General features: G+C 40.2%; 1 protein-coding gene across 2 annotated transcripts in view; it reads right to left on the minus strand.

Moving 5' to 3' along the window:
• The window catches only part of edrf1 (erythroid differentiation regulatory factor 1), an 87,503-nt gene that overhangs the window by 52,119 nt on the left and 18,332 nt on the right, over window positions 1-17,052 (minus strand). Inside the window, exons 7-11 of one of the 2 annotated variants that reach the window (XM_063071833.1) lie at window positions 14,369-14,537; window positions 13,627-13,728; window positions 13,321-13,442; window positions 2,433-2,544; window positions 1,543-1,690 (exon numbers count right to left, since the gene is read on the minus strand). In XM_063071833.1, coding sequence (XP_062927903.1) covers window positions 1,543-1,690; window positions 2,433-2,544; window positions 13,321-13,442; window positions 13,627-13,728; window positions 14,369-14,537 — 653 coding nt within the window. The remainder of the gene's footprint in view (window positions 1-1,542; window positions 1,691-2,432; window positions 2,545-13,320; window positions 13,443-13,626; window positions 13,729-14,368; window positions 14,538-17,052) is intronic. The other variant, XM_063071834.1, reaches the window with a different exon arrangement.

A 17,052-nucleotide genomic window follows, 5' to 3' on the forward strand; every position in this document is an offset into this window, starting at 1 on the left:
AAAGCAACGAGGGAGATTGAAACATCGAGATGAATGTGGAAGGTGAGCACTGGCTACCTGCCTTTTGACAATACTTTGATAGTAAATGAACCTTTGAGTCTGTTTTTACAGTCAATTTAAAAAGTGGCCTACAATGCTATAGTTAGGTTCATGCGAGGTGGAATGCAGTGGTCAAGTGTCTATGATCTGCTCAAGTCAACTGTGGTAACAGTACAGCTGGCAACCTGGATTGCAATTTTGCAGATATACTGTAACTGCACCTGAAATTTCAAATGTCATTCATCACAAAGTGGAATATTGGCTCCTACAATGTCACTATAGGACACAATGGAAGTAGGTTAAAGATTGATACTTATTTATTCATGGTTCCTATTGTCTGCAAATACTGATTATATTTCTCTCCAGAGTCAGCATTAAGGATTTTTTTTTTTTTAAAAAGGGAAAAGTTTTGTAAATTGAGATCTACCCTAAAATAAATGACATTATACATTAAACTTTTAAAACAGATCAAAGCAAGATAGACAAATAGAAGTTGGAAGTTGTCCTCTCCATACAAAAGATACAAATGTAAGGCAAAGGGGAAAAGAGTGGATTAAGTCATCGATATTAAAATATTTTTATAAAACCAGTTAAAACAAGATGCAGTAGAACTTTGCCTTCTTACCCACTACTTCAACAAAGGTATAATAATTTTAGACAGATTTATTATAGTTTTATTCCAGGTGGTGAGTGAGAAGGCAATCCACTTGAGTTAAGTGTGATGGAACAGAAACAACTGTGTTTTCAAATTAAAATAGGGAATAGATATGTAAATATAGAAAGTTAGAACAATTGTTTGATTTAATGCATATAAAAAGCAACTGAAAATCTACAATGTTGCTGAAAGTACACTTAATAAAATAACGTATGATTGAAAACAAATTAATAAACAAAAACATACACTCAGTAGTCACTTTATCAGATACCTCCTGTACCCAATACAGTACACGTTCATGGTCATCCGCTGCTGTAGCCCACCAATTTGGTATGTGTTCAGAGATGCTCTTCTGCACACCATTTGTAACTTGTGGTTATTTGTGTTCTTGTTGCCTTCTTGTCAACTCGAATCAGTCCGGCCATTCTCCTCCAACCTCTCATTAACAAAGTGTTTTTCTCTCCCTCAAAGAACTGCTGCTCACTGGATGTTTTTTTTTCCACATCTTTCTCTGTAATCTCTAGACTGTTGTGCATGAAAATCCCAGGAGATCTGCAGTTTCTGAGGTACTCAAACCACGTTATCAGGCTCTAACAAGCATTCCACAGTCCAAGTCACTTAGATCACACTTCTTCCTTATTCAGATGTTTGGTCTGAACACTAACTCAACCTATAGACCATGTCCACATGCTTTTATGCATTGAGTTGGTGTTACTTGATTGGCTGATTAGATATTTGCATTTACAAGTAGGTGTACAGGTGTACCTAATAAAGGGATCACTGAGTGTATAGTTTGCTTAGTATTATCCTAAAAGATCCAGGATTCTATTGTAATTCTCAAAGCTCACCTTTAAAAAGCCAATATGTATGCCCTTCTTTAGTACAATTTGCCTTTAGAAAAGATAGGATATTCTGAGCGATATCCTTAACCACTTTTGTGGAAAAGCTAGAATTATCCAAATTGGGAATGTCTTCTGTCTTAATCATTTCATATCGCTATGGAAAAAAAAGAGTAAAACTAATTAAACTGGAATTGGAGAAAATAAAATATCACCTGAAAGAAAATTTAAAATTGTTTAATTAAAATTACATTTAAACTGGTTATCAATTTAAATAAATTGGAGCATAATTAACAAATATGACCATCACCAGTTAGCAGTTTGGAATCATCAGCAGTAATGAGAAGCAAGTAGCAGAAAGTATTAGCCTAGAGATTCCCGTGTACCCCCAAGACATAATGAATAGCTGCTGGGGCAATTCTGTACACGTGGTCCAAGATGTCTCTCATCAGTGCAAGCCTTGCATACCAACAGATCAACCCTCTTTAGCCTTTCCTCTGCTAAGTTTACAATGGAAAGTAGGCAAATAATGAAGTGGGGCCGTGAGGAAGATCAGTGACAAGGGCAAAGACTGAGTTCAAATGCAACAAAAAAAATTAGATGTGTTTGGACTAATTTCCCTGTTAAGGAAAAGTTAACGAAAAGTTAATCAACTAGTAGTGATGGAAATAAAGTTGGAATCTGCATTATAGTACTGCAGTTAATTTCGAAAGTCTGAGACCACAAAAGTCATTTGTGATAGAAAGATATTTAGAGTATTTACTGGAATTTCTGGACCTTTATCTTTCCTGAATTTGATGAAAATGTTTATTGCTTTCTGAAGTTGATCATTTTAAATACAAAAAATGGTAACTGGACTAAAATTAAAGACTATTATACCATTAAGAAAAATATTTTACCTGTACAATCCCATTAACATGAAAGCACATGACAAGCTCTGGAACATTGCACATTAGATTATCCAACCAATAGTCAATCCCCGTCAATATATTAATTGGTTTGTTGCTATCTCTGAAAAGTAAAAACAAAGCAACAGAAAACTTTTATAATTGTGTAATGCTCTTCTCCATTCACATAAGTGAAATCATACCCTTCCACAATTTGACAACTTGAATTACACACAATAACTGAAGTGGGCTCAAGTAATGTTTTCTAAAGTTACATTGTGATGTCCCAGCTCCTACATTCTGTCACATCATTTAGTATGCCTTCTTCATCACCCTCTCTACCTATGCTGCTACTTTCAAGGGATTTAAGTACTTGTGTCCCAAGGTCCTTCCGTTGAACACATCAACTCTATGGAGCCCCATCATTTAGTAGGTAAGTTGTGCACTTGACCACCTTTTCACAATACAACACCTCAATAATAGGATAAAATTTAATCTGCTATTGCCCCACCCAACTTTCCAACTGATCATCGTAGTATATATGGACTTCAGCAAGGCATTTGATAAGGTACCCCATGCAAGGCTTATTGAGAAAGTAAGGAGGCATGGGATCCAAGGGGACATTGCTTTGTGGATCCAGAACTGGATTGCCCACAGAAGGCAAAGAGTGGTTGTAAATGGGTCATATTCTGCATGGAGGTCAGTGACCAGTGGTGTGCCTCAGGGAACTTTTCTGGAACCCCTAACCTTTGTGATTTTTATAAATGACCTGGATGAGGAAGTGGAGGGATGGGTTAGTAAATTTGCTGATGACACAGAGGTTGGGGGTGTTGTGGATAGTGTGGAGGGCTCTCAGAGGTTACAGCAGGACATTGATAGGATGCAAAACTGGGTTGAGAAATGGCAGATGGAGTTCAACCCAGAAAAGTGTGAGGTGGTTCATTCTGGTAGGCCAAATGTGATGGCAGAATATAGTATTAACGGTAAGACTCTTGACAGTGTGGAGGATCAGACGGATCTTGGGGTCCAAGTCCATAGGACACTCAAAGCTGCAACGCAGGTTGACTCTGTGGTTAAGAAGGCATACAGTGCATTGGCCTTCATCAACCGTGGGATTGAGTTTAAGAGCCGAGAGGTAATGTTGCAGCTATATAGGATCCTGGTCAAACCCCACTTGGAGTACTGTGCTCAATTCTGGTTGCCTCACTACAGGGAGGACGTGGAATCCATAGAAAGGGTGCAAAGGAGATTTACAAAGATGTTGCCTGGATTGGGGAGCATGCCTTATGAGAATAGGTTGAGTGAACTCTGCCTTTTCTCCTTGGAGTGACGGAGGACGAGAGATGACCTGATAAAAGTGTACAAGATAATGAGAGACATTGATTGTGTGGATAGTCAGAGGTTTTTTCCCAGGGTTGAAATGGCTAGCACAAGAGGGCATAGTTTTAAGGTGCTTGGAAGTAGGTACAGAGGAGATGTCAGGGGTAGGTTGTTGTTGTTTCTTTTCCAGCAGAGTGGTGAGTGTGTGGGGCGGGCTGCCAGCGGCGGAAATGGTAGGGTCTTTTAAGAGGCCCCTGGCTTGGTACGTGGAGCTTAGAAAAATAGAGGGCAATGGTAAGCCTAGGTAGCTCTAAGGTAAGGACATGTTCAACATAGTTTTGTGGGCAGAAGGGCCTGTATTGTGCTGTAGGTTTTCTATGTTCTATTCTGCAACATTAGACAACAGTCCTTGCTATCCATAATAAATATATAAATCATACTTCTTATATTTACATCCAAGTCATTAATGGACATGGTATTTGTATTAATGATATATTTATATAGAAGAATTTCTATACCAAGGTTTTTTAAAGAATAGAAAATAATTCATAATCTTTAGAGGAATAACTGTTATACAAATACAGTACTGCACAAAAGTCTTAGGGACCCTAGCCAAATATACTGTATGAGACCAAGACTTTTGCAGTACTGTATATTATGTCTTTCCAGTTAGCAACCAATATTTAACATTACTGAACTAATGCAAAGCTATGTACTCTTATTTCTGCTTCCCAACCACCTTCATGTTTTAACCAAAATACAGTACTGCTCAAAAATTTTAGGCACTATATACAAGATACACAGCACTGTACACTGTTTCATGCATTTTACTACATCTTCTAGAAGTCCCAGTCTGAGTTTCATAATGCATCTGTTTAAATATCTCTAAATCCAAGACTTCATAAGTATGAATTTCAAACTCAGCTGGCAATCATGGGCATGTTAACAAATTATTCTGTTTGCAAGCTTAAACTTTGAGGAATTCAAGTGAGTGCAATTACATTTGTACCAAGTTGTCTGGAATAGCATTATGATTGTTAGATTGTTTAAAAACTCTTAGTCCGTGAGCCAGTAGGGTTGGTCGGTACCATCTGAGGGGAATAATGCTCATAGTGACTTTTGGCAAGGTATACATCTCTACAGTTAGAAAATATGTGATAGCATTGCACCAGTGGTAGCTTTATTACTTCAATTAAGTAATCACTTTTTGTATATATTCCATATTAACATCAGTACAGCAGAAAATGTTACCCCACCCCCCCAAAAGGTAAAAAACCTCATTTGGAGAGATTTCTGGAGTTTTATCAATGTCATGATATATTCCATATTGTTGTATCAAATCAAACTTAAGCTTTGGACGTAGCATATAGAATTACAGTACAATAATTCAAATGTGGGTTCCACACCGCCATAACCTAGGCCCCATTTGGTTGTAAAATGAATATATTTAATCAAAGACTGCTTTCCATACTTTCATAACCTATTAATAATCTAATAATTTTCCAAGTCTTCCACATCTTCATCTGAACTTTCCACACTCTCTGAGGTGGATGCCTGGTTCTCACAGTCTGCCAGTCTACACATGCCAGTACACCTGAGGCCATTTGCAACATGTATACATCTTGGGAGTGAATATTTTTTTGGACAGTTACAAGCCAGTAGATCCAGGACGGCACTGGGTGCTGGCTGGCCTGCCATCCAGTGCACCACCAATTGTTCAGCTTCCACTTCTCTCTCCATCTTCCATCCTCTGCCAACAGGGCTTGGCACTTGTGGGTCCTTCTCCAAACATCTTCTCCATATACCAGCCTGGTAGTTGGCTTGCTGTGCATGTTTTGTTAAGCAGTCTTTGCATGGTGGGAGTTGATGACTTTCGATTTCACCTTTTTTGGCACAGAAAAGGTGATACCTGAGCTCATTGATCTTGGTGGTTGATGCTTTTGGACCATACAGGAGACATGTAAATGCCTCCAGTTTGTTCATCAGTTCTGGGGAGAAGTCCCATTCCTGACCCAATTCTAAGGTGTCCTGAGTTTCCCTGTTGCTGGTCAGAAGTTTCAGGGCACTTGTCTTCCCTTTACCTGCAAAAGCACTTTGTGTCACATCCTGTATATGCTTGCAACCTGATGAGAGCCTTACAAACCTCTATGCCAACAGTGGCAGCAACCTTCCTGATGTCTACAAGCCTTGTACGGGTTCTAGTGCCACACTTCTGGAACAATGGGGCCTCAATCTTGTCACAAAATGCTAAAGACATGATAAAGACATCTGTGTCTTCTGAGCAGATCACTACAGATTGGTATCCCTCTCTTGTGGCATGGGCAGCATGGAGAAGTAGGCGGCCATCTGCTTCTTCTTGTTGACACCGAATTGCTGACACATCCTCACTGTCTTGAGATGTGATTCTGTAACATTTGTCATTCACAATTGCGCACAGAATCTTCTCCTGTAGTTTTGCTCTGTACTCCCCCTTCCTCCATTCATGGACTATGAAGCTAATGAGACTTTTTGTTACTGACTTTGGTCAGGAAGCTCCTCCACTGCCTCACCATCTGTGTGCCTGTGATACCTTGCAACTCATGACCAGTCTCTTCATCCCGTAGCGATCTTTCACTATTCTTGATAGAGTTCTCCTTGTATGTGTCGAACACAATATCCATAAAATCGGAGCAAGAGGCCAAGGGTGAAGGAGTAAGGAATCTCGGAGCGAAGTAATTTTTTTTAACACTGCTTGGAGAAAATAGGCTAGACTGCGCAGGCGCATGACATAGAGCGCCAAAGGTTTAAAAAGGAGAGGAATTTTCAACAGTCTTTTTTTTTTAATTGGAGCAAGAGGCCGAGAGTGAAGGAGTAAGGAATCTCAGAGAGAAGGTTTTTTTTATTAGTACACTGCTCGGGTAAAAGAGGCTAGACTGCACAGGCTTAGAAAAAGTTTTTAAAAAAAGACCACCATGTACAGCGGGCAGTGGAGTGGAGGGAGCAGAGTGGGATGGCTTTGGCTCAACAGGCTTCGGCGTGAACAGGCAGAGAACAGGGTAGGTTCTGGTAAGTTTTGTTTTGTTTGTTTAGAGTAGAGAGAACGCCAGGCAGGAAGTTGGAATGCTCCTCTTGCAGGATGTGGGAAGTCAGGAAGACCTCCGGTGTCCCTGACAACGACACCTGCAAGAAGTGCATCCAGCTGCAGCTCCTAACAAACTGCGTTAGGGAACTGGAGCAGGAGCTAGATGAACTCCGGATCATTTGGGAGAATGAGGTGTTTATAGATAGTAGCTTCAGGGAGGTAGTTATGCCAAAGGAGCAGCACACAGGTAATTGGGTTACCGTCAGGCGAGAGAAGGAGAAAGGGCAGTCAGAGCAAGGTTCCCCTGTGGCCATTCCCCTCAACAAGTATACCGATTTGGATACTGGTGGGGGGGGGGGGGGCAAATGACTTACCTGTGACAAGCTGCGGCAGCCGGATCTCTGGCAATGCAAGAAGTATTGTGGGGAAGGCTGACGAGCTGAGGGCGTGGATTAACACATGAAATTATGACATTATAGCCACTAGTGAAACTTGGCTACAGGAGGGGCAGGACTGGCAGGGTTCCAGGGTTCCGATGTTTCAGATGTGATAAGAGGCAGAGGAATGAAGGGTGGGGAGGTGGGTGGCATTGCTAATCAGGGAAAATGTTACAGTAGTGCTCAGGCTGGACAGATCAGAGGGCCCGTCTACCGAGGCCATATGGGTGGAGCTGAGAAACAGGAAAGGTATGACCACATTAATGGGGTTGTATTATAAACCACCCAATAGTCAGCGAGGATTGGAGGAGCAAATCTGCAGAGAGATAGCAAACAACTACAGGAAACATAAAGTTGTCATAGTAGAGGATTTTAATTTTCCACATATTGATTGGGACTCCCATACTGTTAAAGGTCTAGACAGGTTAGAGTTTGTAAAATGTGTTCAGGAAAGTTTTCTAAATCAATATATAGAGGTATCAACTAGAGAGGATGCAATATTAGATCTCCTATTAGGATAACGAGTTAGGACAGGTGACGGAAGTGTGTGTAGGGGAACACTTAGGTTCCAGTGATCATAACACCACTAGTTTCAACTTGATCATGGATAAAGATAGATCTGGTCCTTGGGTTGAGGATCTAAACTGGAGAAAAGCCAAATTTGAAGAAATGAGAAAGGATCTAAAAAGCATGGATTAGGACAGGTTGTTCTCTGGCAAGGATGTGATTGGTAAGTGGGAGGCCTTCAAAGGAGAAATTTTGAGAGTGCAGAGTTTGTATGTTCCTGTCAGGATCAAAAACAAAGTGAATAAGAATAAGGAACCTTGGTTCTCAAGGGATATTGGAACTTTGATAAAGAAGAAGAGAGAGATGTATGACATGTATAGGAAACGGAGCAAATAAGGTGCTTCAGGAGTATAAAAAGTGCAAAAGAACACTTAGGAAATCAGGAGGGGTAAAAGACATAAGGATGCTTTGGCAGTCAAGGTGAAGGATAATCCAAAGAGCTTCTACAGGTATTAAGAGCAAAAGGATAGTAAGGGATAAAATTGGTCCTCTTGAAGATCACAGTGGACAGCTATGTATGGAAGCAAAAGAAATGGGGGAGATCTTAAATGGGTTTTTTGCATCTGTATTTACTAAGGAAACTGGCATGGAGTCAATGGAAATAAGGCAAACTAGTGAGGTCATGGAACCTATACAGATTGAAAAGGAGGAGGTGCTTGCTATCTTGAGGCAAATCAGAGTAGATAAACCCCCAGGACCTGACAGGGTATTCCCTCGGACCTTGAAGGAGACTCGTGTTGAAATTGCAGAGGCCCTGGAAGATATATTCAAAATGTCGGTATCTACAGGTGAGGTGCCAGAGGATTGGAGGTTAGCGCATGTTGTTCCATTGTTTAAAAAAGGCTCTAAAAGTAATCCAGGAAATTATAGGCCAATAAGTTTGACGTCGGTAGTAGGTAAATTATTGGAAGGAGTACTAAGAGATAGGACCTACAAGTATTTGGATAGACAGGGACTTATTAGGGAGAGTCAACATGGTCATGTGTGTGGTAGGTCATGTTTAACAAATCTATTAGAGTTTTTCAAGGAGGTTACCAGGAAAGTAGATGAAGGGAAGGCAGTAGATGTTGTCTACATGGACTTAAGTGAGGCCTTTGACAAGGTTCCCCATAGGAGGTTAGTTAGGAAGATTCAGTCACTAGGTATACATGAAGAGGTAGTAAATTGGATTAGACATTGGCTCAATGGAAGAAGCCAGAGAGTGGTAGTGGAGGATTGCTTCCCTGAGTGGAGGCCTGTGACTAGTGGTGTGCCACAGGGATCATTGCTGGGTCCATTGTTATTTGTCATCTATATCAATGATCGGGATGATAATGTGGCAAAATGGATCAGCAAATTTGCTGATGATACAAAGATTGGAGGTGTAGTGGACAGTGAGGAAGGTTTTCAAAGCTTGCAGAGGGATTCGGACCAGCTGGAAAAATGGGCTGAAAAATGGCAGATGGAGTTTAATACAGACAAGTGTGAGGTATTGCACTTTGGAAGGACAAACCAAGGTAGAACATACGAGGTAAATGGTAGGGCACTGAGGAGTGCAGTAGAAGAGGGATCTGGGAATACAGATACAAAATTCCCTAAAAGTGGCATCACTGGTAGGTAGGGTCGTAAAGAGAGCTTTTGGTACATTGGCCTTTTTGGAATGTTATGGTGAGGTTATATAAGGCATTGGTGAGGCCGAATTTGGAGTATTTTGTGCAGTTTTGGTCACCAAATTATAGGAAGGATATTAATAAGGTTGAAAGAGTGCAGAGAAGGTTTACAAGGCTGTTGCCGGGACTTGAGAAACTGAGTTATAGAGAAAGGTTGAATAGGTTAGGACTTTATTCCCTGGGGTGTAGAAGAATGAGGGGAGATTTGATAGGGGTATATAAAATTATGATGGGAAAAGATACAGTGAATGCAAGCAGGCTTTTTCCACTGAGGCTAGGGGAGAAAAAAAACCAGAGGACATGGGTTAAGGGGGATAAGTTTAAAGGGAACATGGGGGGGGTGGGCTTCTTCACACAGAGAGTGGTGGGAGTGTGGAATGAGCTGCCAGATGAAGTGGTAAATGTGGACTCACTTTTAACTTTTAAGAAAAACTTGAACAGGTACATGGATGAGAGGTGTATAGAAGGATATGGTCCAGGTGCAGGTCAGTGGGACTAGGCAGAAAAGTGGTTTGGCACAGCCAAGAAGGACCACGAGGCCTATTTCTATGCTGTAATGTTCTATGGTTCTATTCTGCTACTCTGACTGCCTTCCCTCAGAGCCAGACCCAGAATTGTTGTGGCAACATCTCTGAAAATAACTTGATCACCTTTCACTCTTTGGACCAAGTTCATTCCATCAACCACTGTAGCAAAGTTTCCTGGGAGTTGCTCTTCTACTGCTACATTTTTCTGCAAGGTTGTGGCTAAAGTAGTTTTATTTGTCTTTCTCAGCGATCCTTCTGGTGTGGACAGGGCCCAGGGCAATGGTCCAAGGGGATGAGAAAGGATATCCTCCATATGTAGATTGCACCCTTGTGCCATCACTATGATGCGTCCAAACAAAGACTTTCAAGATGATCGCCCTCCCATTTGATTTCACTTCTCTCTTCTTACACATATCACTGAATGTTTTCAGCTTGTTGGTTTTCATTGGGTCATGGACTTTCTTTGCTGGTGGGTCTTCCTCTAGTCTCTCATCCTTGAAGGTTGCATAGCATTGCTCACCAATCTCATATGCCTTCATCAGGTCGGAGGCAATGTCCTTGGGGGCTGCCTTTGCCATAGAGATGCTATTGAGGTCCCGCTTCTCTGCAAATGGGTTGACCCATTCATGTATGAGGCTAACCACCGCTGAAACTACTTCCTCATCTTTCTGGATTCTTGGCCACTGTAGCTCTGCATGACAAAACTCTGATTTGTTGCCTTGCACTATCTCCCTTAACTGTCCCAGGAATGCACTGTGGTGCTCAGCTGTTACGTAGTAATGCTTGATAGCTCCAGTATTCAGACCAAACCGTGATGTGTCTCCAGGAGTCTGTGTGTCTTTGTTCACTGTGGCTTCAATAGCCTGGTCCACAGGGATCTGCCCAAAGGGGTTATTTACTAGACAGCTGCACTGAGAATTGACCTGTCTAGAAGGCCTCATACACAGAAGGATTCTTCTCTGGGAGGTTCATCATCCGAGCTAAGTAAGGGGACAGGTACCTGGCATAATTCATCTTATCATAGGCAAAGCACCATGAAGGTGCAACTCCCAGTCCCCCTCATGAGAGGCGCGCAGAAATCCAAGTACTACGTTCTCTACCATGTCAATGTATGATAGATAGCTCTCCATTGCTGTGACTGAGGTGCTCCAGAAGGTCTGTTCACAGCTCAGCTAAGGGTGGACTTTGCAGCAATTGTTCAACTTCTGTTGGTTCAAGTCACTGGCCATGTTGTTCACATGGTCCAAGGATGACAGAAAGCTACCACCGCTGTAATGATATCATGTATTTTCTAGCATTAGGGGTGTATACCTTGCCAAAAATCACTATAAGAATTATTCCCCCCAGATGGTACCGGTGTCCCAAATTTGAGGTCCTGACTACAGGTGTCCCCCGCTTTTCGAGCGTTTGCTCTATGAAACCTCACTGTTACGAAAGACCTACATTAGTACCCTATTTTCGCTTTCGGAAGGTGCTTTCACTGTTACGAAAGAAAAATTCAGCGCGCGATAAAAAATCAGCACGTGAAAAAATCAGTGCGCGATAAAAGGCAGTGCGCCCCAAGCAGCCGCTCTCCCCCGGATTCTCGCCGGCATTGCTTAAACACGAGCCTGTGAGCAGCTGTTTGCAAGATGAGTTCTATGGTATCGGAAAAGCCTGAAAGAGCTCGTAAGGGTGTTACACTTACGGTAAAACTAGACATAATTAAGTGTTTTGATCGTGGTGAACGAAGTAAGGACAACGTGAGTTTGGCTTGTGAAAGTTGACAAAGGTGATGTTGAAGAGGTTTTGGCATCCCATCACCAAAAACTGACAGAAGAAGAGCTGATGCAATTGGAAGAAAAAAGGATAACAATCGAAACCGAATGAGTAATGATAAAGTACGACTTTAATTTTGAAAGGGTACGTCGGTTTAGGAGATATTTGCAGGATGGTTTGAGTCCTTATTAAGGAACTGCGTGATAGAAAAATACGTGAGGCTCAGCAGTCAAGCAAGCCTTCCACATCAGACGACGAACCTCGACCTTCGACATCGAGGCGGGCAGTGATAGAAGAAGATGAGCTGCCTGCTCTAATGGAAACAGGCGACGAGATGACACCCCAGTGTCCCACCACCCCAACCCTGAGGCCACGGACAGATACTGATTCGCGGAGAATGCAAAGGTAGCTGGGAGGCACACAGCACATCTTTAAGAAAAAAGCCGAAATAAACATGGTAATTAATTAGGTGCCGCTGACACATAATTGTCAGCCAAGATCAGAGACGACGCAATCGGAAATCGGCACTGCTCTGGGCCGACAATTACGGGCGGCACCTAATTAATTAGCATGTTTGTTTCGGCTTTTTTCTTAAAGATGTGCTGTGTACCTCCCGGCTGCTGCTGGACCCCTGCGTTCTTCGCGGCAATGTATCGCTCAGCGGCCTGGAAGGTGGGGGACCACTGCACCACCCAAACTCCAACGACTCAGTCTAACACACCATCATCAGTGTGCTCTGCGCTGAACCAATTCCGGTAAGTGATACTACACTGTACATACATTATTTCTACTTTATATAGGCTGTGTATTTTTATGTGTTATTTGGTATGATTTGGCAGCTTCATAGCTTAAAGGTTACTGGAGAGTGCTTGCGCGTGTTTTTGCCAACAGCGCTTGCGTGAGATTTTCTGCCGATGGCGCTTGCGTGTGATTTTCGCTCCGGAGAACAGTTCAGTAATGATTGTGGAAAGGTATTTCTATTTTATATAGGCTGTGTATTTAGCATATCATTCCTGCTTTTGCTATATGTTACTGTTATTTTAGGTTTTGTGTGTTATTTGGCATGATTTGGTAGGTTATTTTTGGGTCTGCGAATGCTCACAAAATTTTCCCATATAAATAAATGGTAATTGCTTCTTCGCTTTACGACATTTCGGCTTACCAACCGTTTCATAGGAATGCTCTACCTTTGGATGGCGGGGGAAACCTGTATTTCAAGTTAGTACAAAACAATTTTAAAAAAATTATCTTGGAAAGTTGACAGTTCAAATACCAAATGGATGTTGTCATTTCTTGTTCCAGCTGAGGCACTACAACTTTCCTCAGTTCTACAGATCTGGGTGGACAAGCACCAAGATTTGTAATATTTTGCATTCACCTTCATAAACAAATAAGGCATGGGGAAAGGCCAGCACCTATATATAGTTATCTGGCATTTGCAGAATCTCGTGTTTGTACCAATAAATGGCATTTGTATATGTGGGTTTCTCCCCCCCAATTGATTTTACATAATTTTAATGTCTACAGTAGTGGGAAAACAGAAAATTCATAAAATGAGTAGCTTTCAATATTAGGTTTTACCTGAGCCTTAAACTGACAGCTGGATATTTTCCACCACCGAAGATTGGCATATTTGAACCCACGAGCATGTGGATATCTTCAAACGTCCACAAAATATTCCTAACGAAGTCATTTTTTAGTCCCTTTGGAGTAAGAAAAATATTTAAATATTTTGAAAGTGAAAAAAAGCAAACCAAGCAAGAATTAGTTATTGTGACAAGGCCAACTAAAATAACAGTACTAATTTTATTAAAATGCCAATCAAGATCTATTATAATAGTTCCCTTTGTTCAGTGAATTCATTGGAAATGGTCATCTTCACCATACCTGACTGTTTTCCCCTTCATTCAAAAAAGTAGTCAGGTTTTGTTCTTTCGGGGTAGAGGCCACCTGCTCTAACACATATGTGGCTCCCAGAGGAACATTCCCCTGCAAAAAGTGCAAGCATGTATATTTTTACCCAATACACACACTATTTAATCATTGAATAACTGAAAATGTAGAATATCAATACAGTGGAGCCTATATTAGACTACTATGCAGAAATGGTCTGGACTTTTAAATCTTTTGAATAATTTTGAAGCAATTTAAGGAAAATTATGCTAGCTACCACATCTGTAATTTTAAAATATAATGGGATTTTAATAATTAACTTCCTACTAAATTATGCTCAAATCACAGTGTGTAGAAATAGTCAGGTTCCCCCCCCCCCCCATTTTGATAATGCAATTTGCAATTCCATCCAAATGAACACAAACAGTTATCCGAAATATACTAGCTGGAAAGGGAAGTCATTCAAATGGCTCTTAAGGAAAAATTCTAAAAAGAAATACATAATTGCTTCATATTATTGCTTTTACTATAAGCTGCCTGGTGATTATACTTCCAAAATAAGTCCACAAAAATGTCATTATAAATTTGGGTTGTAAATATTATTAACATGAATAAATAATTAGTAACGTTTATTCTTAACCTGAATAAATAATTGGTAACATGTTATAAACCCTACTTAATACCTTCATTTCATTTCATTTTCGGAAACATATTTCCAAAGTTTAAATAATTCTACCTGTTCTTGAGGATTTTGAGGATTTCCATCTCCAGGGACAGAAGCAGGGGCTCTCAAAGGTGCAGGCCACGAGGAGTTCTCTACTTCTACTTGGTTTTCCTGAGATTGCGCATCTGTCGGTTGTGCCATTGGAGTTGAAACAGCTTCTGCTGGACAATCTCCATTGATGCTAAAATTATTGAAATGAATATTGTATCTTTCAAAAATCTTGATAACAATATAAACAGCTGCTATTCAAAATAAAATTCAACAAGTACAATTTTCCCCCAAATCATTAAACAAAATCAAAGCTTAAACTGACTGAAAATTGGTGGTTTTACTACAGTGCCTTAGCCAATGTCAGCACATCAGAACATCTGCTCTGTTACTGGATTCAAGACAGAATCTAATGAGCTCTGGAAGAAAGGGTCAGATGCAGCTGTATGCCAGGACTAGCTGGTGTACAAATTACACCCATCTGATTGGGTCACCAGTCATGGGGACAACATTTAATACACAAAAATATTTATTTCACTTTGAGGTTTTGTCAATACATGAGTTAATTATCTTATAATTTCTAATTATAAATAATAAATCTACAAATTTTCCTTCACAGATCTTTAATACGTTAAAAATAGATCAGAAGTCTATCACAGCAATTAATTAGCTTTATTTGTCACCTGTCCATTGAGGCATTGTAACAGTGAAATGTGCTATATGCGTCAATGATCACACAGTCCGTGATGAGCTGGGGGTAGCCCGCAAGTGTCGCCATGTGTCCAGCACCAACACAGCATGCCCACAACTTACTGACCCTAACCTGTACGTCTTTGGAATGAGAGAGGAAACCAGAGCATCCGGAGGAAATCCACAGGATCACAGGCAGACCGTACAAACTTCTTGTGGACAGCGGCACGAACTGTGATCCTATAGCAGGTGCTGTACACTAACTGCTACTCTATCATTCCTCCCTCACGGCATTAAGATGCTGTCGATGCATTCCAGGGACCGAGTCTCAGGATATACTATCTGATGGTCTAGACATCAGAATCTACTCCACTATGCTGATGCTTGTTCATAAACAGGATTAAGTGTCCCATCCTCCATATTTAAAAAAGGTAAACCTGGGCACCTTGGGTGACATGCCCTTATAAAACAGCATGATGTGGCCCATTATCTATACAAATAAATGGAACATTTATTAACTTTGAAAATACATTCAGCATCTAAATACCCAGCAAGAAGTTAAATTTTATAGAAGTATTATCCCTAAAGTAAAATCTGCACTATTATTACAGATGAGACTATGATACATAGTGATGAAAAGAACTAATGAAGGGAGAATTTAAGCTGTGTCAATAAAGTGGTACAGCCATTCATCCAAAAATTGTAATTCTGTTATATTGTTCACTTAAAACTTTCCTTCACTCTCAAATATTTATGTTAACAGTATCTTAGTTTACTCAATCTAGCACAGTAAACCAATTGAAATAAACATGCAAACCATCTTCCTTCTCCCCCACCCCCATCTCAAATCTAGATTTCTTGAAATACTGTATTATTCTGTATCAGGTTTTACTGGGTATTGTATTACATTATGTTTCAACAATATTACCTCTAATGATTTGCAAATATTTCAAAAATTGAAAAACCTTTAGCAGAAAACGCCACAAATTCTGAATAAATTGTAATTTATTTTTCTGTACTGTCATTTTTTTTTGACATTTTAGGGGTTTCATCCTGTGAACTATTGAGACCTACAGACTTCACTTCAGCTTTGATAATAAACCATATTAACAGCCGCTAGATGCCAGCATAGGAATTAATTGATACATGATTACACCACATTTGTTAGTTAAAAAAAACTGATTCATGTCTGTGTTGGGTTTAACAGACTATACTTTTACAGTATTCCCAGTCTTTACTGCTTTGTTCACATAGGCATATCAATATAATGACCAACATCAATATAATGACACAAATTACACCATTAGCACCTACCTATACACACAAAAAAATACTGTACAATGAGCCCTTCAATTTCCAAGGAACAGAGCTCACAGTATAATAGTATTTTTCAGCAAAAAAAAACTTGTACTTTACTCCTGAGATCATGATTTTGGCAGACTACTAATATTTTAGTGATAAAGATCAAGTTCTCGGCTTTTCAAAATTAATTTTAATAATTCTACTGAAAAGGCAAGAAGATTAATTTTAATAATTCCACCTAAAAGACAAGGTTGAAGTTTGTTAATGATAACGGTGCTACGTGCGCCAAGCACAATGTATAGAGAAAATAAGTTTATGTAAATTGGACCGCATCAAATCAGGCATCTTAACCCAAAATAGTTTACTTCGCTGCAACAGATCAAGTTATGATCCATACTTGCTACTTTGGCACTTAGCACATCCAAATTGGTCTTGTGAGTTAAAATATGTTCCTATTTTAAGTGTCAGTCCTGGGTATGGCACTGTGTTAATTGCAAGTACGAAGGAAGAACTACAAAACATAATTGATATAATTGTTGAAAGTGCAAAAATGGGTCTATCAATTGCAAAAAGACAGAATGTATGGTGATATCCAAAAAGGAGAATCCTATATGCAAGCTCAGAATAAATGGGGAAGACATAAAACAAGTACAGAACTTCCGCTACTTAGGAAGCTAGGTGACATCAGATGGCAGGTGCAACTTGGACATCAAAAG

The sequence above is a fragment of the Mobula hypostoma genome, chromosome 19 (genome assembly GCF_963921235.1).
Source record: "Mobula hypostoma chromosome 19, sMobHyp1.1, whole genome shotgun sequence".
Lineage (NCBI taxonomy): Eukaryota > Metazoa > Chordata > Chondrichthyes > Myliobatiformes > Myliobatidae > Mobula > Mobula hypostoma.